The 22496-nt window shown below is 61.5% G+C and overlaps 1 protein-coding gene across 1 annotated transcript; it reads right to left on the bottom strand.

Annotated features, from left to right (window-relative positions):
- Nucleotides 1-218: 218 nt before the first annotated feature.
- NSG1 (neuronal vesicle trafficking associated 1) lies at nucleotides 219-22441 on the bottom strand. The gene is made up of 5 exons (XM_090267086.1): nucleotides 22328-22441; nucleotides 21824-21978; nucleotides 18323-18439; nucleotides 7301-7411; nucleotides 219-1414 (listed from the first exon to the last, which is right to left on the bottom strand). The coding sequence occupies exons 2-5, from the start codon at nucleotides 21950-21952 to the stop codon at nucleotides 1214-1216; spliced, it is 558 nt and encodes a 185-aa protein (XP_090123212.1). The 5' UTR covers nucleotides 21953-21978; nucleotides 22328-22441; the 3' UTR covers nucleotides 219-1213.
- Between the last annotated feature and the right edge of the window lie 55 nt (nucleotides 22442-22496).

Raw genomic sequence — 22496 nt, 5'->3', positions numbered from 1 at the left:
GTCACCCTGCGGTCACGGTCGCTGTCCCGGCGCCCTCGATAAGGACACAGTCTGTTTCAGAAGCACACTTCAGGAGGGCGACGGGGCTGCCCGCGGTCACCATGCTGTCCGCAACAGGTCTTGCACTACGCCGTTTATTTTTGATCTACTTAAAAACGGAAACTTGACACGTCCACCAGAAACAACACATTCAAATAACATGGAAGGAAATGTCCGAATAACTTTGTTCCATTTAATTGTCTTACACACTTAGTTTATCTAGCTGGCAATTTTGTAAACATACACTTTAATGTCAAGATTCAGGTTGAAACAATTTTCTTACAAAGGCTGGGAGCTGAGATGTCAGAGGTGCCGCACCCGCCCTGCCCCGGCCTTCCCTGCCTGCTTCTTGCATCAAAGGAGTTACATCTGCGTCACAGAATTCAAATGAAAGTAGCCTTGGCTTACCAGCAATGACATTTTCACTTTCCCCACCCAGCTAATTTTTAAAAACTGACTCGCTAACGGGGCCGTTGGTGCCAATTTATTCAGAACAGAAGTGAACAGAAGGGCCAGCGGGTGGCTTTCCTGTTCACCAGCACCACACCGCGCGGACGGCTCCCTGCGAGGAGGCGCGTTCTGCGTCCCAGGCCCAGGGTCCTCTCTCTCCAGGGTTCCCGCAGCCCACATGCTCTGACACAGCTGACATGCACTCCAGCAGCCCACGGCCCGACAATGACCTGATGGCAGGCATCTGTCCCCGCTCCCCACTGCTCACCGCGGGGAGTCCGGGCGGTCGGCGGGCACGGGGACTGCGGCTCTCGCTCTGAGCGAGGCAGGGGTCATGCTGGGTGTGGCTGGGGCGCGAGCCTGCCCACAGCAAGGCAGTTTAGGAATCATTTCCACAAACGCACCCCTTACCCGAGACCCGAACCCCTTGCGTAGCCAGTGCGAATTTACTTTCTGACAACATCCAGTAAGTCCCAGCAAAGGAGCCGAATTAAGATCCCAGAACGGGAGATGGGGTGCCAGCCCGTTAGGCAGCGCCGATGCGCACGGAGCCGGCGCCCGGGGGCGGTCTGCAGCGTTTTATTTGCGAAGCGGCGTTAGCGAACAGAAGCGGTTGCACCATAAATGAGTAACCTCTAAATTATCGGTGGTTATACTTAATGAAATGTCCCTCAAGGTCGCTTTGTTACCTTCCGGTGACACACCGAGGAGCGTGCGTGTCTCGCTAAGCAGACTTCTCAGCGGCTTCCGTCTCCTGCTCCGACAGCTTCTCTTCGGACAGCACAGACATCCACGGCGACACGGAGCGGGCGATGCTCTGCTTGGCCACGTTGTAGTGGTTCACGACGGCGTAGAATTTGTCCGGGGAGTGGGGGTCTTGCTCCGCGTAGTAGGCCGCCAAGCCGTTGGGGATGCACTGAGCATTCTGAAAGACAAGGGGCCACCGAGGCACGTGGGCGAGGCGGGAGGGGTGCACCTGCCCTGAGCTCGGGGGGCAGCAGCGCTCAGCAGGGGCAGGTGTGGCTTCTGCCCTGGGCGCGGCCCGGTGACGCAGCCCGTCCTTAAGAAGGCACGATGGAGCTGCGTGGGGCTCCCAGGGCCTGTATCACAGAGCATGCGCCTTCCTGCTTCAGGAAGGATCTTACACTAGTTGTGTTACATCTAGAAAACAGTGAAACTATTTTTTAAGATTTTAATTCTTAAAGAGGGGGAGGGAAGGAGAAAGAGGGAGAGAAACATCAATCGGTTGCCTCTCCCACGCCCCCAACTGGGGACCCGGCCCGCAGCCCAGGCCTGTGCCCTGACTGGGAACCGAACCGGCGACCCTTTGGTTCACAGGCCGGTGCTCAATCCACTGAGCCCCACCAGCCAGGGCAGAAATCACATGTGTCCATCAGAAATAACACGTTCAAACAGTGAGGGGAGGGAAGGAAGGCTTCCCGTGCGCCGGGTCCCTGGCAGGCCTTACCAGGTGTGGGGGGGGGGCGGAGGGGGGCAAGCACCAGGCAAAGGAGAAGCCTGTGGGCAAGGGAGGCCGGAAGGCCGCGGCTGCTGGGACAGTGAGGAGGGGCTGGGACCTGAGGGGAGGGGCCGAGGGCCAGGCCACACTGCCTGCAGGGGTCTGCGGGGAGCCGCGAGTGTGGCCTTGCGGTCCAAGCAGAGCAGGAAGGCACTGAGGGCCTCAAGAGGACACCCGAGTGAGGCGGTGGGGGGGGGCTGTCATGGGCAAGTGTCCCCCAGTGGGGACGAGGCCAGAGGCCAGGGTGGGAAGGCCCTAGGGTTACGTGGGAGATGCTGTTTGGGCATTATCTGGGGCGTCAGCCCACAGCTCTCGGGCGCTGGCCGGGTCTGGGGCTCCAGGCTGGCCCACAGGCTGCGAGCTCATCGCCCCTGGGTCTGGGGAGGCGGTGGGTGGGTGAAGGGTGGGTCGCGGTGTGGAGGAGGGGGCGCCAGGCCCCGGTACCTTGCAGAGGTCTGTAAGTCAGGCGATGCTGGTGGCGGCCCCGTGCCTCTTATCGCCCCACCAGGGCCCGGGCGCGGCGTGGCCGTGTCCCTGCTGAGGTTGCCAGAGCCACTTCCTGCGTCTCCTGCCACCCGGTCAGCGCAGATGGAAACCTGCCCTCCCCTCGGCCCCGTGAGAGCGGGTCCTCCCACCAGCGCACTGCGCCCTGCGATGCCAGGCTCGGGGGGGGGGGGCCTGCCGCGCCCCGTGAGCACACAGCCACTGGCAGAAGGCACCAGCTGGGGGCGCTGCGGGGCCGAGTTCCTGGGAGCTCACGTCCTTTCCCTCTGAGCCTCAGTTTCCTCCTCTGTAACACGGGACTGAGTCACCAGGCTGCTGCTGTGAGGGCTACAGTCAGCGTACGGGAGCTCGGGTCCGGAGCCAGGGCACGTCCAAGGTCGCAGTGGGCAGAAGAGGGGAAATGCCGCAGGGCACACCGCCGAGGTGAAGCCCTCTCCCTGCCGGCGTCCTGGCCCCGGCCACGGGCATCGGGAAGTGCAGGGCGCTCTGCAGACGGCCCCCCGAGCCTGCAGCACGGCCTTCCTGACCAGCCCAGGGATGGCTCTCACGGGCCCCAGCCTGCACTGCCCCCGGCCCCTCGCTCCATACCTTCACCTGCCACGAGCCAGCACGAGGTCCTACAGGACGCCCGAGGAAGTCAGCACCTGCTGGGCAGTGAGCGGGATGGGGCTGCCAGGTACCCAGGACGGGGACCCGCACAGACGTTAGGATGCAGCCCACACGACCCACAGGGCTGTGAGGTGAAAATTCTGGGAGCCAGAACCCCAGGGTGAGGGGGGCTCCAGAGGGTTCCCAGAGCTGCATGAAAAGAGATGGGGGGAGGCTCCCCAGGAAGCTGCATCTTGGCCCCTTCCAGCCATCACAAAGGCAGAATCTAACAGCCCCATGTCACCTGCGGGTGGGCTTGAGGAGAGCATCGCCCAGGCCTGCGCCTCCTCCCTCCGCGGCAGTCTGAAAGGATATTGGGACAGGTGAGGTCACCCAAGAAAGCGTGTTCCCAACAGCTCCGGCACACGTGTGTCTCTGATGGTTAGTTCCTCACACCCAAAGAATGGAAGCGTGCCCATGGACTGGTCTGTCTATATGAAACTGTGTGGGGCACCTTCTCCCTTTCTGTTTTAAAACAGACCTCTGGTCAAGATGGAAGTGTAGGTGGACACGCTTTGCCTCCTTGCACAACCACAGAATTAGGACCAGATCTCAAAAACAACCAGAACAGTCAGAAAACGGAGCTATACCGAAGCCTGACAACCAAGAATTTAAAGAGACCACATTCATCCAAACAGGGAAGAGGGGCAATCACAGAGACAGGCGGAGAGGTGGTGTGGCTCAGGCAGGCGGCAGCGGTGGATAAAAGTCGGGAGGGATACCCTGGGAGTGAGCAACCGCAGCCCCAGGCCAGACTGCACAGCCCAGGGTGCCAGCACTGGGAAGATAGACCCCCATGACCTCTGGCTGTAAAAATGGTGGGGGTGGGGGCCGTGGAAGAAACTGCCAGATTTTCGCCTCTTAAAGGGCCCGCATGGTCTTAGAACATACGCAAACCCCAGGGCAGCAGCTGGAAGGGTGCCGCTCACATACGGGAAATGGTTGAAGTGATTAGAAATGGGGTGAGAGCTGGGCAAATTGCCAGAAGCCAGGCAGCAGCACTGTCACCTCTCTAAGCCCCCCCCCACCAGAAACAGAGCCACAAAGCAGTTCAGTGGGTTGCCCCACCCTGGCAGTTACCTAAGGCTCCACCCTACATACTTTACAGGTGCCTTTGCTATATAGACCATGTTACTACATGGGGAGTCAAAGCAGCTCTACCTAAGGCAGAAACAAATGCAGGGAGACTGCCAAACTGAGGAGGCAAAGAAATATGGCCCAAACGAAAGAACAGAACAAAATCCCAGAAAAAGATAAAATGTAGTTAAGCAACCTAACAGGTGCAGAGTTCAAAACACTGATGATCGGGATGCTCAGAGAACTCACTGAGTACCACAAAAACAAAGGGAGAAATGAAGATTACACTAAATGAAATAAAACTCCACAGTGAACCAAGAGTGAAGGAAAGGAAGCCAGGATTCAAATCAACGATTTGGAACAAAAGGAAGAAATTAACACTCAACCAGAACAGAAGGAAGAAACAAGAATGCAAAACAAACAAGGATAAGCGTAGGAACCTCTGGGATGATTTTAAATGTACCAACATCTGAATCATAGGGATGCCAGAAGGAGAAGAGGAAGAGCAAGAAGTTGAAAGCTTATTTGAAAAAATAATGAAAGAAAATTTCCCTGGTTTGATGAAGAAAATAGGCATACAAGTTCAGGAAGCAGAGAGAGTCCCAAACAAGCTAGACCCAGAGGGGCCCACACCAAGACACATCATAATTAAAATGCCAAAGGTTCAAGATAAAGGGAGAATTTTAAAAGCAGCAAGAAAAAGCAGAGCGTTACCTACAAAGAGGTGCCTATAGGACTGTCAGCTGATTTCTCAAAAGAAACCTTTCAGGCAGGAAGGGACTGGCAAGAAGTATTCAAAGTGATGAAAAGCAAGGACCTACAACCAGGATTACTCTGTCCAGCAAGGCTATCATTTGGAATGGAAGGGCAGAGGAAGTGCTTCCCAGACAAGGTGAAGCTAAAGGAGCTCATCATCACCTAAGCCATTATTATATGAAATGTCAAACGGACCTAAGAAAAAGATCAAAACTATGAACCTTAAAATGACACCAAACTCACAACTATCAACTGAATCTAAAAAACAAACTAAGCAAACCACCAGAACAGGAACAGAATCATAGAGATGGGGATCATTTGGAGGGTTATCAGCTGGGAGGGGGGAGGGGGAGAAATGGGGAAACGGTGCAGGGACTAAGGAGCATAACTGGTTGGTACAAAATAAGGGGACGTTATGAATAGTGTAGGAAATGGAGAAGCCAAAGGACTTACACACGTGACCTGTGGACATGAACTAAGGGGCGGGACTGCTGGAGGGAAGGGGGAGTACCAGGCAAAGGGGGGCAAAGAGGGAAACATTGGGACAACTGTTAACAGCATAATCAAGAAAGTATACTTAAAAAAATAAACCTATTCATAGAACTCCTTTTGGAAAAATGCAGGCGCCTCATACCCTCCCAGCCTCCTCCTTCCATTTTAAATCCCCGCATGACACCTGGCTCGGGGCTACCTAGGAGTGGCCCTCAGAGAGGCTGCCCAGCAGGAGCCCTCCCTCACGTGCCTGCCCTCGGGGGTCCCTGCCCCTCAGCACCCCAGAAGCTCTGGCGTCAGGGTGTCCTCACCAGTCCGGCTGCTTCAGCGAGCTGCTCCCAGACCCCAGCCCCGAGGAGCCCTGTGTCCCCGGGGAGGAGGTGCCCCAGGCTCCTCCCCGCACTTGGCAGTTTCCCGGCCGCCCGGGTGCCTGTCTGCGTGCTCCTCACCTCCTTGGGCCGGGCCCTGACCCCGCCCAGCACTCCATCCCCAGTCCAGCTCGGGGTGGCACTGGGGAGCAAGCTGGACGTGCGGGGGGCCCGGGATGGGACCAGGGCGTGCCAAAGCACGTCCGTCAGCACTCAGGCATCTCAGGATGAAGGCCCCGGCACGCCTGGCCTCGGCGTGTGACACATGCACGTGCACTCACACCTTCCGTCCTCCGGCTTAGCCAAGGGCAGGGGAGGCACCCGCAGCTCCCGGCTTCCCCCTGCAGCTGTGCTCTGCGGGACACGCACACGCACACCCGCCCCGTTAGATGCTGGTGGGAAATGCCAGTCCCCAGAGACGCGGCTGCAGAACAGTCTGTCAGGGACGCGCCATTCCCAAGGCCAGGGCACCAGCTGACCTTGGCCTTGGAGGGTGAGGAAGGCGGGCTCAGGCTGGGAGTGGGTCCCAGGCCCAGAGAGAATGAGCCGGAAGGAAGCGCAGCCCTGCTGTGATCACTGAGCAGTCTGTCTGGACGGGGACTTCAACCCCCTCGGGGGAGGCTGTCCTCTGTGTACCAGGTTCCCGTTGGGTCAGCACTCCTGGGAATGCCTGGCCCCCTCTCTGTGACATCAGCCCCTCTGGGTCACCCAGCTCCGGGTCGGGTCCACTTGACCCTCCCCTGCACCCAGCTTCCCTTCCAGGACGAAGTTGCATGAGTCTCCCCTCTCTGTGCCCAGCGCCCGACAGTCCAGACCCTCATCCCCCCGGGTCATCTTGCTGCCTTGCCGGTCGGCTCCAACCCGCAGCCTCCCCAGGCCCGAGTGACCTGCCACCTCGCCTCCTCCAGGAAGTCTGCCTGGCAGTCCCGTGTGGCCACAGCCGGCTCGTCTCACCGCCTCTCGCCACCCGGCCCAGCCCCCGTGCCCTGCACCGTCCTGTGGTCTCCTGCCTGCGCTGCTGCCCCCGCCACCCCGCTCAGCCCTGGGCCCTGCAGTGCCTGCTCCCCTGCTCGCCGGTTCTAGGCCGGCCTCCCCTCCTCACCCGCGAGCCTCCGGGTCGGCCCCTTCACACCACGGAGGCCCCGAGCCTGCAGGCAGGGAGCCCAGCCCCAGCCCGGGGCAGGGACACCTTGTGAAGGGAGGGGCTTCCCCAGGGCCCTGCACGGCTCCCTCCGGGCCTCCTCTAAGCCTTCCTCACACGTGACCGCCGTCTAGGAGCCGTCCCCAGTCCGGCTTTGCTTTTCCGCTGTCCCGCGCTCACGGCCCTCTAGCTTGGTATGAGGGTGACGTCCCGTGTCTTCGGAGAACGTCAGGGAGCCTCGCAAAGGTGGGCTCCCGCACGGGCAGGCACAGAGCACCGGGGGGATGGGGGGCACACGGGCTTTACCTGGAGGATGAACCCGTCAGGGCAGAGCCGTTCGTACTTGTACACCTTGTAGACGACCAGGAAGACCACGCAGGTGAGGAAGGCCAGGGCGACGAGGACGAGCACGGACACCTGCGGGCGGAGGGGGCGTCAGGGCGGGCCGACGGGCAGTCTGCGCGCACACAGGCACAGACGCACACGCAGACACACGTGTGCTCCGCGCGTGCAGAGGCTCCGCAGGAGGCACAGAAACCAGGCACCCGGGAGGCCCCGGAGATGTCAGTGGAGCCCACTTTCCCCAGACGACTTACCTTCATCCCCCCCCCAAGCCATACGTCACCCTGATGTTATAAGCGAGCCGTCGTCAGCGTCCCAGCCCTTTGTCGAGAGCTCCAGGTACAAATGTGACCAACTCCTGGGCACTGGGGCACGTGGCCGGCGACTGCCCGTCTGACCGCCGCCAGTCACCAAGGTGACACAGCGGCCACCAGCTAATCGGCCGCCCACAGTGTCTCCTGAGACCTGGCCGCCGGCCCTGCCCTCAAGCTGGGACCCGCTGAGCAGGAAAGGCAGACCTGACCGTGCCCGGTGCTTGGTTAGCGTCTGGCCCCGCCACAGAGGGCCTCTTCCCTGCCAGGCCGAGCGCCCGGCGCCCTACGTGCCGACGGGGAAGGTGCCATCCAGTTCTGGTGGCAGAGACGCAACCACCTGGCTCCAGGCGGCCAAGGGAGCTGCGTGTGAGGCTCGGTAGTGACGCAGGAGGTGGTGGGGTCCAGGTAGTGACACGGGAGGTCGAGGGGCCCCAGGGGCACATGGCATCGGAGGGCGCATTTCCGCAGGTGCAGGGATTCCCAACGAGAGCGGGCGCGCTGCTGGCCCGGGGCTGGGGGGGGGCGGGAGGGGCGGGAGCAGCGAGGTCCCCACGCAGCCCCTGCAGCCAGGCGCTGCGTCACCCGGCAGCTCCTCCTGGCCCGGGCTCCCGCCTGCCCGTGGCGGTGAGAGGACCCGGCTCTGGGGCCAGCGGGAAGGCTCCGCACGCAGTGCAGTGCCGCACAGGCGAGGATGGCACCGGGGCGCGGTGGCGGCTGCGGGAGGGAGCACTTGCCCTGAGGCTGCAGCTGTCACCACTGCGGTCCCCTCACCCGCCTGGGTCAGAGCTGGCTCAGCCCAGGCCGCACAGCCTCCCCCAAGCCCGCCCCCTGTCCCCCAGGAGCCTGCACCCCACCCTTACTCCCCGCCACCCTCACCCCTGCCTGGGGCCCCGCCGCCTGCTGGCCGCTCCCCGGGGCCATGAGGGCAGCTTCAGGGATGCCGCGCAGGGCCCTGCCGGGAGAGCAGCATTTAATACGGGCGCCCCCTTCGCACCCTTTGACGTCCCTTTGGGCGTCAGTGAGCACTCTTACAAGAAGAGGTCCGTGGTTGCGGCGGTTAAGCCCCGTTAGACGAGGACCTCAGCGCCGCACGAGCAACGTGAGTTCAGCAGCCCATTCAAAGGGGCTCACACCACGATCAAGTGGGATTCATTCTGGGGATGCAAGGCGGGCTCAACACCCACCAGTCAGCCCATGTGACACAGGACACTCAGGAAATCAAGGGGGAAAACTAAATGATATCCCAGTGGCTGCAGAAAAAGAAACACTTGATAAATTCAACATCCATCTGTGATAAAATCTCAGCGACGTGGAGGGGACCTATCTCGACATAACGAAGGCCGTATAGGACAACCCACGGGTAACATCGTCCTCCACGGTGAAAAACGGGACGCTTTTCCTCCAAGATCAGGGACAAGACAAGGCTGCCCGCCCTCACCACCCCCACTCAGCACAGCATTGGAGTCCTCGCCTCAGCCATCAGGCAGGAAAACGAAACACAGGGCGTCCACGCTGGGAAGGAAGCGGGGGACTGTCACTCTTTGCAGACAGCATCGTGTACAGACGACTATGACGATGCCACCCAGAAACCGTGCGACCGAAGCAGCAATTCAGTCACACGGCAGGACACGGCGGGGTGAGATGAGTGGGGATCAAAGGGCGCCAGCTTCCGGGCACAGGTACCCCCAACTTTACGGACGTTCACTTGACGCCACCTCGCTCTTAGGAAAGACCTACGCTGGTGCCTGCCCTCACCAACCGAGAGAGACTTGAAGAGGACTTTTCAGTTCTATGAAAACAAAGGTGAAAGGCACGTGGGTTGTGCAGTGCACCCCCCCCCCCGAACCCCCGGGATCCTTCCCCAGAGCCACACTCAGCGCCTCGGCATCCGGCCTTCGGAGCCGTGAACCGGGTCCGTGAGCCCCTGGGCTTCTCCGTCGGGCACCAGGAGCAAGGCATGTCTGGGGTCCCGGGCCCGCCCACGCGCGCTCGTAGGCTGTTGTGTCTGGCGTGAAATGGGATGGAATGAGGCATGTCACTCGTGGTGAGGGACGTAACGTCAGCCCGCGGGCCCGGAACGTGGGGTCTGGGGACGACACTCAGTTTTCCACGTACACGAAAAGCCCCGGCTGCTTTGCTTTACGCCGTGTTTCCGCTCAGGGAAGGCTTCCAAGGAACCTCTGCTTCTGGACTGCGGGGGAGCTGGTGTGGGTCCCGGGAGTGTGATGTGCCCACGGTTACTATAGGAACAGCACTGTGCTGCGCACTTGCCCGTTGCTAGGACAGCAGAACTCAGACGTTCTCGTCACAGGAAAACCCACGTATAACCGCGGGGTGATGGGTGTTACCTAGGCTTCCCGGGGTGGCCGTTTCACAGAATGCACAGATACCGCACCGTTCTGTTTCACGCCTGGCCGATATCAGCGCTCTGTGTCCGTAGTAGCTCAATAAAGAAGAATCTGACGTCCGGTCCTGGAGAGGGGGCATCCTGAACCGGTCCCTTGGATGCGGAAGTTTCGTCAGAGTCTGGCTCAGAGTTCCTCATCTGTTTAGGGTTAAAAAGAGCCCCCGGTGCTGTCCGCCGGGCTGCAGGGCGCCCCTTCCTCGGGCCACTCCTCCTGGAACCCGGCCTGGGCCTTCCACATAAGATGTCTGTTCGTTTGTTTGTTTGTTAAAGAGGAAGGGGTCCGCAAAGGCTAGTGGACGTTCTCGGGGGGGTGACCATGGTCACCTTGGAGTGTCCTTGGCGCCACAGTGTCAGCCCTGGTCTCTGCCAGGGGCATGAACTCGCCACAGCGCAGGGCGAGCACCTGGAAAGGAAAGGCAGGGCCGCAGAGGCAGGGCCCCAGCTGTGGAGGGGGGCTTCCAGGAGGGGGCGTCCAGCAAGGGCAGAGAGAGGGCATTTTCAGAGCGAGAAAGGGCTGCGCCAAAGCCCTCAGGCCTCAAAGGACACAGTGTGTCCTGGAGCATCACACGTCCTCCAGGAGGGGACAACCCGGGTGACAAAGGTCCCTATGGGCCACACCAGCGAGTGGGAACCCAGACCGTCCTGGGCACTGCAGGATCTGGCGGCAGCTGCCCCTGTGTGACAAATCAGCGTTTCTCGCAGTGCTGGGAGGTTCCGCCGGTGGGCAGAAGGGCCGCCGTGTGCCACCGATGGCTGTCGGGGCAGGTCCCACGTCCTCCCTAAATCGGCGTCACCTTTGTGCACCTGTCAGTGACACCCTAAGGCAGGAGACACGGGATGAGATGACAGTTATGCTGCAGGGGTCTGTCTTCGCTGCCACATGTCCCCTGGCATGTGGCCCTCGGTGGACCAGACGGCACTGCCGTGGGCCGTGGCCCTTCCCGGACAGTGGTGGGCAGGGGATGCCACTGTGCTGGTGACAGTGACCTCTTTGCCCACCAGGTGAAGCCTATCAGTCCTCAGAATCCTGCTCAGAATGCACGGAACACCGCACACAGGACTAACTACACTGAAATGCTGTTACCAAAAGAATGCAGAACTGGACCTCTGGGATCTATATCGCGTGTGCTTTTTTATTAACACGCCAAACAAGAGCCTGTAAATACTGTGTCTTCAAAGCAACGAGGATGGTAAACACGTCCCCAGATCTTACCAAGAACTGCCATGTGACAGAAGACACCTGTGACCTGTGCTGGTGACAGTCACAGGCAGGCCTGGCACCCCCGAGCTCACTGGCTGCAGGAGAAGCAGAAGGACGTGTACAGGACGAGCTGGGAAATGCGCCCAAAGGAACCCAAAGATGGAAACACTTCCAGACCAGCCCCAGAGTCAGTGCCATCCCGATCAAAATCCCAGAGGCTCTTTTTTTTTTTTTTCAGAAATGGAAATTGCAGGGGGTCCTGAATGGCCAAAGCCATCTTGCAAACACAGAACAGTCTGGAAGACTCGCCCTTCCCAATTTCAGAACTTACTACAAAACTACGGTCATCAAAACAGTATGGTACAGACATTAAAAACAGCCATATAAGGCAGTGGCGTAGAACAGAGTCCAGAAATAAAACCACGTGTCCGTGGGCAAATGGCTTTTCAGAACGGGCGCCAGGGCCACTTGGTGGGGCCAGCACAGTGTCCTCGGCAAACGGGGTTGGGACAGCTGGACAGCCACGTGCGCAGGGACGCAGCGGGGCCCTCACCTCACACCACGTACCAAAACTAACTCAAAATGGAATAAAGACCCCAGTCTAGAAGCTAAAGCCATAAAGCTCTTAGAAAAGGACGTGAGAGTTAAATCTTCATGACTTTGGATTTGGCAATGGTGGCTTAGATAACGGCCCCAAGAGCACAAGCAACAAAAGGAATAAACTGCACTTCAGCAAAACTAAACCATTTTGCACATTAAAGAATGCTAGCAAGAACGTGAAAAAACAGCCCACAGAACGGGAGAAAACGCCTGCCGCTGGAGAAGGACCCAGGACCCGGCACGTCTGAGCAGCCCCTACAGCTCAACCGCTCGGCGTCAGACGGCCCAGTGAATGAGGGTCAAGGGTGAGCAGACATTTCTGCAGAGACCACATGGCCAGCAGCCACAGGAGAGACGCCCGCCGCCGTCGGCCGTTAGGGACGAGAAAATCATCAGCCCAGTGAGCTCGCCCTCATGTGGCCGTAAGGAAACAGACGGGTAAGTCGGCAGCGCACTCGAGGACGCAGAGATGCTGGAAGGCTTCCTCCATGTTCCTCGACGTGTTAAACCTGAAATCGCCACGTGAAGGACCACTCCCACCCCCAGGGACGTCCCCAGAGCCACCAAAAATGGGCACCCAAGCAAGAACTCGTCCGTGAGTGTTCACACCAGCCAGAAGGATGCTCACCACCCTCGGCGGCCCGTCCGTGCTGTGGAATATTACTCGGCCATGAAAAGGAACAAAGCTCTGGCAGCTGCTACAACGGGGACGGACCCTGAGAACAGGATGTGCAGGGAGGGAAGCGGCCACAAAAGGCCACGTGTTGTGCATATGGTCCGTTCCTATGAAACGTCCAGAACAGGGAACTCCAGAGGCACAAAGCTGATTAGAGGTGGCTTAGGGCTGGGGGAGGGGGAGCTGGGAGGGGCCGCCAACGGGATGGGCTCTCTTCTGGGGGTGACGGACGTGTTCCGGAACTACACAGCGGTGACGGCTGGACAGCACTGCAAATGTACTGACGGTCACTGAATTGAACGCTTTTAAACGGGACGTTGTACGTGATGTATATTTTACCACCATTTTTAAAGATGGGTGGGAGGCGGGAGGCTGGCTGGCGCAGGCTGAGGCAGGGTCAGGACAAGATGGGGAGCCCACGCTAGAGCCGCCCTGCCAGGGGCAAGAGGGGTCTCGGGTGTTTTCTGGAAAGAACAGCCAGGAATGGAGAGCAAACAGGGTACAGGCCTTGGGGTGAACTTGACATGGAGTTTGTAAGGAAGGGGCTAGAGACAGCCCTGCCCGGCACCCCACTATCACGCACAAGGGGCCCAGGGTGGGCCCTGCCTGGCCCACGAACCAGCTCTCTGAATGGTCGCTGAGAGCTGGGGCTCGGGAAGCAGTCACAGCACACATGAGGGACTGGCGTGGCGTTGGCCTGTGCCATGTTCCCCTCTGCTCTTCCCGGCCCGGGGTCTCCTCCCCTGCTGGGGCCTCCCGGGAGTGATTGTCCCGCTGGGGTGGGGACTCTGGTGTCTGCAGCAGGACGGCGTCGCCCCGCAGAGCCCGCGCAGCCGCAGGTGCAGGAGACAGAGCCCGGTGGGCTTGGCACCGGGGCGAGGCGTGTCTTCCCACCCCTGCCGACCTGGGTGACCTTGAGTCTGCTCCTTAACCTCTCTGATGTCACACACACAACACCAGGACCGCAAGCGCCACCCTCAAGACTGTCACTAAGACTGAAAAACAGTCCTCGTGAAGCGGGGGACCCACGGGGCGCTGTGCCGAGGGCGGCTGGGTGGTTCTTCTTCCAGTCGCTGTCCTCCCGCCCTCGGGGAGGGGGGAGAAAAGTGCATTCCCGCTGAGTAACGCAGTAAAAAACATCTTGGGAAAATAAGATGATCCTGACATTGTCCAGTGTCTACAGCACTAGATATTTTTGGTAACCCACCCAAAATGAACACACAGACACCCGCCCACCCCCAAGGTGATTCAACCCACTCATTACCCGATGCTGGGCAAGCCCCCGCCCCCCCGCCAGCTGGGCCAGACAGCTTGGGCTCTGCACCCTCAGAACCGGGCGGCCGAACCCCACGGATGCTCGGCGGGGGGTAGGGGTGACCAGAGGCCCCTCTCGGAGCTACAAGGCCACCACGCGAAGACCCCCACCGCTGACTGCCACGGAGTTGCTGCTGCTGTTCATAAATACTTAACAAATGCGTCTTGAAACGCACCCGGGGGTTCCTGGGGAGTCTGCTCAAGGTCATTCAGGGCGTGAGGAAAAGGCGCAAACCACCCACAGACCCGCGGGTGACAGGATCCTGTGTCCGCGACGGGGACCCCTCGCACGACCGTGGTCTCTCCTTGTCGGGCCCTCCCAGCTCTGAGCTGACCGTGAAAGACTCACACGCAAGGCCGACCTTGGGACCTCATGAAAGCCCAGAAGGCAACATGGCGGGGCTGTGGAGGTGCGGTCTGCTCCCCCACACCCCCAACTTCCCGAGGGAGGGCGTGCGGACCGCAGGAGCGTCAGCAGCTCCGTCCCAGCACAGAGGGGTCGGCAGAGCCCTGCTGGGACCCTCCTTCCTCTGCCAGGTGCGGCCTGTCATCGCCCAAGCTGGGCGAGGGCTGTGACCGGCAGTCCCTGCGGTCCTGCCACTCAGCCCTGCGTGGGTGAGCCCGAACGTGCAATTAAAGATGTTTATTCTCGGCATAAATACACCTCCGATTAATGAAACAATGGCTTTTCTCGTGGACGTGAATGTCTTCAGAAGCCTAGGTGTCTGCCCGCTGCTGGGGGATGCGCCCTGCCATCTCAGAGTGGCTGCGGCTTAGAAAGCCCTGTCCCCACTCAGCAGTTACCTAGCAACCAGCCTAGCAACCTTGTGGCCAAGAGATTAATCCCCGCGCGGTCACCATAAAGTAACAGCCAGAAAGGCAGCCCGTCTCGAGGACGCCATCCAAAGGAACACAAAGACCGGCTCCGCGCGGCGGCGCCTCGCTCCTGAACCGCAGATTTAGAGACAAAGGAGACGCTATTTACACGTTGCTCCAACGGCACAAAGGCCCCGTCTCGTCCCTGAGAGTCGCACACGGGAGGCGACAGGAAGAACTGAGCAGCTGGCTGGGCCGGGGACAGACATGGCGCGGCCGCGTCCCCAGGGTGATGTGGAAGGCAGTCGGCCCCTGGGTTCAAAGACAGCGTCCCCACCCCGGACCCGCTGACACCTCCCATGGGACGCCTTCAGGGATGCCAGAAACAGGACAGCACAAAAGGCCAAGAGAACGTTCCAGAAGGCTGAGCACTCAGGATTCCCAGAAGGCACGGCCCTCCTGAGCCTGCCCTGCCCTGCTGCTAGAACACACCCCCCCATCCACAGGGGTCACCTAGGGAGCTCGTTACCGCGCACAGTCCCAGGGCCGGCCCCGCTGTGAAGGGCACCCCACAGCAGGTAACCAAACCTCCGTCCCTCTTCAGGGGGATCTGGCGCAGAGGCAGGCAGTACCTCTCAGGATGCAGGCGCTTCCCCCACGGGCCGCCCAGGGTCAGGGGCTGCTGCCACCTCACTGGCTGTGTGTCCCTAGGCGGTCACCGCCCCCGCGGGCAGGCCCTGGACAGCTCACCAAGTGCCCTCTCCCCGGCACGTCCTGTTGGTCACCCACCGATCACCGGGCTGGGTCTCTGCACGTACTCAGCACCAGCGAGGGGACAGGCTTGGCCGCTCTCACCCGGCCTGGCCCCGCGGGGCTGGTGACAGGTCTGCAGCAGGAGCCCCTTCACTTCCGGCTGACCAGGTCTCGGGCTGACAGGCCCCGACTCCCTCTCCCAGGTCACTCACTGAGGGCGAGAGGCCCTTGCTCCCTGGGCCCCCGCTCACAGGCTGCACACCAGGAGAGGGCCCTGGGCCAGGAACAGCCCCTCGAAGCAGGCAGCGCGGGGCGGCGGGGAACCCGCGATGAAAGAGGCGAGAGGAGGATGAACGCTTACACGGGAGGGCTCAGGGTGCGGGGGCCGGCCACCCCTCTGATGGCCACGGACGAGCGGGGCCAGGCTTTGTGTGGTTCATGGTCGGAAGGGTCCCTAGAAGCACAACCATCAGCCCAGCGGGCGGCCTGGTGTGAGAAGCCCCAGGCAAACTGGTGACCTCGGGTGTCACAGCTGAGGGCAGGCTGCCTGGGTTCGTTCCCTCTGCCTCAGTCTCCCCGTAACTGTACGATGGAGACAATCACGGTGCATTCTTCATGAAATTTTCATACTAAGTGAGATGATACATGTCACATGCAGGACCCAGAGCGTGGCCCGTGGGAACCCACCATAGTGCTAGGTGCTGCCAATGCCCCTCACAGAGGGCAGGGGGACACCAGAAGGGTGAGGTGAATCCCGGGGGCTTCCTGGGGGAGGTGCTCTCTGAGCTGGCACTGGAGGTGGGTGGGGTGTGGGGTGAGGGAGCTGGAATGTGAGGCCCGTGGGGAGGTGTGTGTGGTAAGAGGTTGGTGGGAAGACCCCCGCCCCACAGGCAGGGAGTCGTGGGGAGCAGCCCAGCTCCCCACCAGTGACCACCTGGGATTCAACAGCTTCATCTGTAAAAGGGGCTGCTGATGACCCCTTCAGGGGGACTGTGCACCAGTCACAACGGCCCCAGGAGCTGAGCACTCGAACGCGCCTGGCCTGCGTCATTTAGGGCAGGGAAGCAGGCTCACTACCCATGTGAGGTACCAAGGGACAGCTACGCATCACCGAGGCACTCCCAGGGGGTGGGAGCAGCAGCCACGCAGGGCGCTGCCGCCACAGCTGGTCCCCAGGGACAGACACAGATCCTCTGGGCCCAGGCCCCGGGCAACGGGAGCCAGGCAACCACCCAGAGGCCCCGCTGTGGCTGCCGAGAGCCCCGGTGGCCGGAGCACCACCCACGCCCTCGACAAGGGACATGGGGGCCTGCACCAGGGGGCGTGCGGGAGAAGCACAAAGAAGGACCGCAGCGGTGGGGGGACAAAGCCTGGCACCCAGTGACACTCTCCAAATGACGGGACTGCCATTCAGTGCCACACCGTGCCTGTGGGCCAAGGTCAAGCCGGGACGGCCAGGGCTCTCGGTGCTGCCCCACCATGCGAGCGATGCCACCATGACCCTCTAACCCAGGTGACTTCCCCTCGCCTGGGGGATGATCCCAGGGCACAGACGCGGCAGGCAGCGCGAGGCTAAGCTGGCGTGCAAGGGAGGTTCTGACCTCGGCTCAGCGCGACCCGGCCCGGCCAGGACCCCACAGCCGGGCCGCAGCTGTCGGAAGAGCATCGGCCGCGACGCCCTCCTCAGACCACTGGCAGGCGCCGCTGCCCCGACTCCTCCGTCTGCAGAATGGGCTGCACGAGCCGCACTCGCCTCTGCGGAGGCTGCGGGGGGGGGGGGGGGGGGGGGGGGGGGCTGAGGGAGCTGACATAGGGAAACGCCTGCCCCTGCGCTCAGGGGCCAGGCGGGCCTCTCCAGGGTGTGCCTCCCGCCCAGCGAGGCAGCGGGGGGACGATGGGGAGGGGAGGGACTCAGGATCACGCCCTGGCTTCGCCCAGCGCCCCAAAACGGCCCTCACCTCCAGGCTGCGCCTCTGCCCGCTAACCCTCGCCCAGCTTTGTCAGGGCTGGGGCAGGACCCCGAGGGCGAGCTCTGGGGGCACTGCAGGGGTGCGCTGTGTGAGCGCCCTGCACCCCTGCGCAAGCAAAGTGCACATACGTCCACAGAGAGCTGGCCAAGGCCACTCTTCAAGGCCTGGCGACCCCAACATCACCCGAGGAGCCTGGGCGGGGCCACCCCCCACCGTCTCTCACGTTTCCCCAAGAGCAAGTTTCCAGAAGATCAATATCCTAAGTTGTTCCTCAACCAACACAGCTATGGGCACCCCCAAAACCCCCAGGCCTGGAGGGACCCACCCCGTTCAGCAGCTGCGCCTCTCCGGGAAACCGCCCAGAGCGGGGCTTCCGCCCCCCGCAGGAGCGCGTCCGGCAGCCTGTGTCTGAGGGCCAGCCAAGCCTCACCCTCCACACCATGCCGGGGTGCCCAGGACAGGTGGGCAACAGCGCCCTGGCCCCTGGCCCCGCCACGGGGGGCTGCCCCCGCTCCGTGCCTCCGCTGCCCCATCTGCAGAATGCGTTATCCCGACCGCCCCGCCCTGGCGGGAGGGCGCGCAGATGACCCAGCCCCCGGGGAGGGGCCCCGATCTGCGCCCTGCAGGTGAGACGTGCGAGTCACCCTCCGGTTACTCTTTTCTTCCTGCAGCTCTTAGGGCGAGATTTTCATGTTTGCTGAGCGGTTTTGCACGTGTTTATTATGATCTTTATCTAAAAGAAAGTTTAGGGGTGGGTTTCCCCCATTATTAAAACACAGTAACACGTGATCATTTGGGAAGATGAAGAAAGGAAGAACTTTTTTAAGCTGCAAGGCGGTTTGCCCAGTTGGGACCAGCCCAGGCCAGCGGGGTCCCATCCTGTCCCGTCCCGCCCCAGGTCACCCTCCCGGGGTGCCGCCCCCGAGGCTGCTCACCTTGAACCTCTCAGACATGCCCTCGGTGAGGCTGACGGTGAACTCTGCTATTCTGTGGGCACGCCCCTTGCCTTTCTTGCGCTCAGGCTCATACTCGGTCTTCGTTTTCACAACCACCTTGTCCAGGAAACAGAAGCAGACGCGTGGTCAGTGGGGCAGCCGGGTGCCTTTCAACACAGCTGCCGGAGGGGGACGGTGGGAGTTCGCCCGTATTCAAGGTCACCCTGTCACCAGGAAGTAGTTCACCGAACAGAACCAGGACAGCCACCACTTAGCGATCCCCCGTGCCAGGACCTTCAGAGCACTGCTCACCAATGACCCTGACAACAGCCCCCGGGGCGGCTGTGACCGTTCAGGGGCAGAGAGGTTAAGCTCACAGGCCCAGGCCACACAGCTAGTAGGCGGCTGGCTAAGGGGACAGCAGGATACCTGCGTCCTCCATCCGCTGACCGGACCCCTTCCCTGGCCAGAGGGCACAGGGTGCCTTCGGCTGACACAGGTCTCCGGAAGGAGCCATGGGTGAAGGAGACGGTCTGAGGGTGCTGTTTCCCTCCAGCATTGGGAGAACCAGGCATCAGCCTTCAAGGGAAGTGAGCGTGGGTCTGTCTGTCTGTCTGTCTGTCAGCCCAGCACCCCCCCTCTGCTCTCCGTTGTGAGGTGGGGGCGCCTCTCCCACCAGGATGCCCGCCCTGCTTCGTCCTACACAAGCCCTTCCCCGCCCCCAACCTGGCCTCAGAGGAAGCCCTGGCCCGCCCCCCTTCTAGCCTCCTCACCTTCACTGCCCTCATCACATCCTGCGCCCGGGGGACTGTTTACTTCTGTCCCCACCGCACAAGCAGGCATCCAGGAGCGTCGCCCGGGGGTCACACGTCTCTAATCCCCAAGCCCCCGATCCCAGAGCAGGAGCCAGGAAAGATGTGCATTGGCCGAGAGAGCCCTGGCCCCTGCTCGCCCTCCCCCGTGACAATGCCCCTTCCCTGGGCGGCCCATAGTTTGGGGGTGATCCCTGCTCTCCATGATGGTGGGACCCAGGGTAGAAGGAGAACAGTCACCCCCAGGCAGGCAGCTGAGTTGTGACCCTGGACTCATCTCCGGGAGAAAGGGGCCCATGGCAGGTGTCACTGAAAATGACCCCCAGGGCCACGTCCCTATAAACCAACCCCTCTCTGCAGAGGGAGGGTGTGCCCAGCATGAGGACAGTGTGCATCCCACCCCAGAAGGCACCCATCTGAGGGCAATACTTGGGTGCCACCCTGCCATCAATCCTCAATTCCAGCTGAGCCTGACTAGCCGTGTGACCTTGAGCACACACTTGGCCACGCAGAACCTCAGCGTCCCTGCCTGGGGAACGGGAGTGAGGCCTGTCTCGATGGGCTTCCGTGAGGTGAGGGATTGCACAGAACCTCAGCCAGCAGGGACCGGTCAGTATTCCTTCGGCCTGGGTTCAGTCTACAACTGCCACTAACAGGCGAGGTGACCTTGGGCAAGCCCCTTAAACTTCCACACCTGTCACATGGTCTGATAATGGTGGTCACCTGGTAACATCAGCAGAGCCGAGGGATTCAAATCTGTGAAGCCCACAGCCCAGTGCCTGGTGCATAAGACACGGTCAACAAACATCAGGGGACGTGGCCTTGACCCTGCCGCCCGCTCTGTGACTGCCATCGCTGTCACACCCCCAGAACCTCAGCACTCGGCACACGCTCTCAGAACAGATTCCACTGACAACCCTCACCACGTCATCAGCCCTCGGACACTGTCACATGTGACAGGTGACATCGTCTCCCTGAACCCCGGCCGTGAGCAGCGTGCTGCTGCTGTTTGGGTCAGAGGGGTCTTGTCTGAGACATCCAGCTCTTGCAGGGCGAAGCTATGCATTCCGGAGGACAGGAGCCTTTAGCCCAGTGACCTTGGACCCCTCCTGCCCTGCACATAACTGAGACTCGGTTTCCTCATCTGTGACCTCAGAAATCTTCGACGCCACCCCTCAGTCCCTGCCAGCTGCTCCCTTTGTTTGAACACCCCCAGAGACGGGAGACGCATGACCTTTCAGAGCCCCCCTGGCCAGCCAGGACTTCCTACCTGCCTCACAGAAGCCTGTGCACCAGACCATCCTGGAACAGGACAGAGCGCAGAAGAGGAGGGTCAGGATGGAGGGAGTCACCTGACAAGACATGTCATTCCTGGCTCAGGCCACCACCACACTGGGGTGAGGCTGGAGGGCCAGGCGGTACTAACCGGGCAGGTGTGATGCCTAGAAGGCCCTCCTGAGCAGCCTCCTGTGGACCATCAGTTCCCCGAGCGGCTCCAACCACAGCCCAGGGTGCCTGGGGACCGGCCGATCCTCCTAGCCTAACCTGAAGCACCTGTGCCCACATCAACACAGAAAAGGCAGCTGGGGAGCAGCCCACTCCGGAGGGCTGAGTGAACCTGTCAGAGGGCCCACCCTGGCAGGAAAGGAATCACCTAGAAGGGAAGGACCCACCCCAGGAATATCCCGCCATCCCCGTGGCCAGCGGTCACCAACGAGCCCAAATAAACAACCAAGCCTGAGTCAGAACCTCCTCGCCAGGGACTCATGACACAATAAATGCAAATGGGCTTCACTCCGGGGACAGAATGTGCCTGCCCGGGGCCGGGGCCGGGACCGGGACCCAGGCGGCTTCTAAGCAGCAGCGAGGGGGTGAGAAGGGACCCAGGTTTATTATTTTAGGTTTGTGTTTTGCAGTACAATTGTGTGGACTTCTAAGCATCGTGTTTACCATTTTAACTGTTAACTCCAGAACACAGTATCCCTAATGAACACAAACCACTTGATTGGATGCTGTATTCAACAAAAGACAGGATTCTTTAAATTCAGGGGAAAAAAAGGAAAACGCTCTGCCGCTTGGGGGGTGGGGAGTCCCCAGTTACACCAACACTGAGCAGCAGGAGCACGTATTTGGAGATTTCACAAAAGAACAAAGAAGAAGGCTGCACGTGAGGGCGCCCAGCCTGCAGCACCCACCGCCAGCCTGGGAGGGGCGGGCGCAGCGGGTGAAGAGGGGATTCAGGCCTAGGAGGGGCCACTTGGACCAGGGGACGGGGCCCCCCCTCCGCAATGGGGCAAATCGGGCTGAAACTGAACCCCCTGCGAAGGCACGGAGGCACCCCAGACCCAGGGCTCCCTGGGACGAGGAGGCAGGAACGGGGAGGAGCACGGCTGGGGCGCAGCTGGGGGGCCAGGGACATCTCTCCCGGAGGATCCCCACAAAAATCAAGAAGGGGCCCTTCCGGCCGCGCGCGGTCCGTTGTCTGCACGAAGCTGTAGTCTCAGGTCCCCGGATCATCAGATCCAGAAGGCCACGCGGGGACGCTGTCCTGGGGGGAGGGGCGCTCCCCCAGCACGCCCGAGCCCGCCCCACTTCGCGTCCCCAGAGCACGCGGTGGGTTCCTTTTGTTGCGGCCGCCGCCCGAGATTTGGGGGTGCGCACCGGCAGCGCGGGGTGAGGGGCCTCTCACCTTATCCGGGGGCGGGAACTGCAGCTGATTGACATCGAGGGGCGTCATCAGGGGGATGGTGTCGAAGCCATCCTCCAGCAGCGCCTGCTTGGTGCCCTTCTCCGCGAAATTGTTCCCCAACTTCACCATGGTTCCGGGAGACCCGAGGCTGCCGCCTGTGTTGGGAGGGCCGGGTGGAAGTCACCGCGAGCAAGACCCGCCCGCTGTCCCTAACTCGCCAGCCGCCTCATCTCTGGGGAGGGGTCGTGAGGACGCGGCGGTCACCGCCCGGGGCGGGGGGTGCTGTGTCTTTATAGACTCTGGTCCGGCTGGAAGAAAGCGCAGGGGCGCCCCGCGGGCGGGCGAGGGGGAGCTGCGCCTGCCCCGGCGTGTCTACACGCGTCCCTGGTCCTGGCGCCGCTGCACCCCGAGACCCCCGTCCCTCCCGCCCGGAGAGACTAGCGCCCCGGAGCCCGCTCCCGGCGGGCAGGGCCCGGCGCCGGCCCCGCGGCCGCCCGCACTCACCGCGCCCGGCTCCGGCAGGTCTGGGCTCCGACGCGCTCCGAGCCTCCGCGTCCGGGCTCTGCTCGCAGCAATGGCGAAGGCGGCGCCGCGCGACCGGGGCGGGAGCGAGCGCTCGGGCTCGGCGGCGGCCCCCTCCCCCTCCCGCTCCCCGCCCGCCTCCCTTTCTGCC

This window comes from Furipterus horrens, unplaced genomic scaffold, assembly GCF_987537825.1.
Source record: "Furipterus horrens unplaced genomic scaffold, mFurHor1.1.pri manual_scaffold_2, whole genome shotgun sequence".
Taxonomy (NCBI): Eukaryota; Metazoa; Chordata; class Mammalia; order Chiroptera; family Furipteridae; genus Furipterus; species Furipterus horrens.
This window is presented reverse-complemented; position numbering and strand designations above follow the sequence as displayed.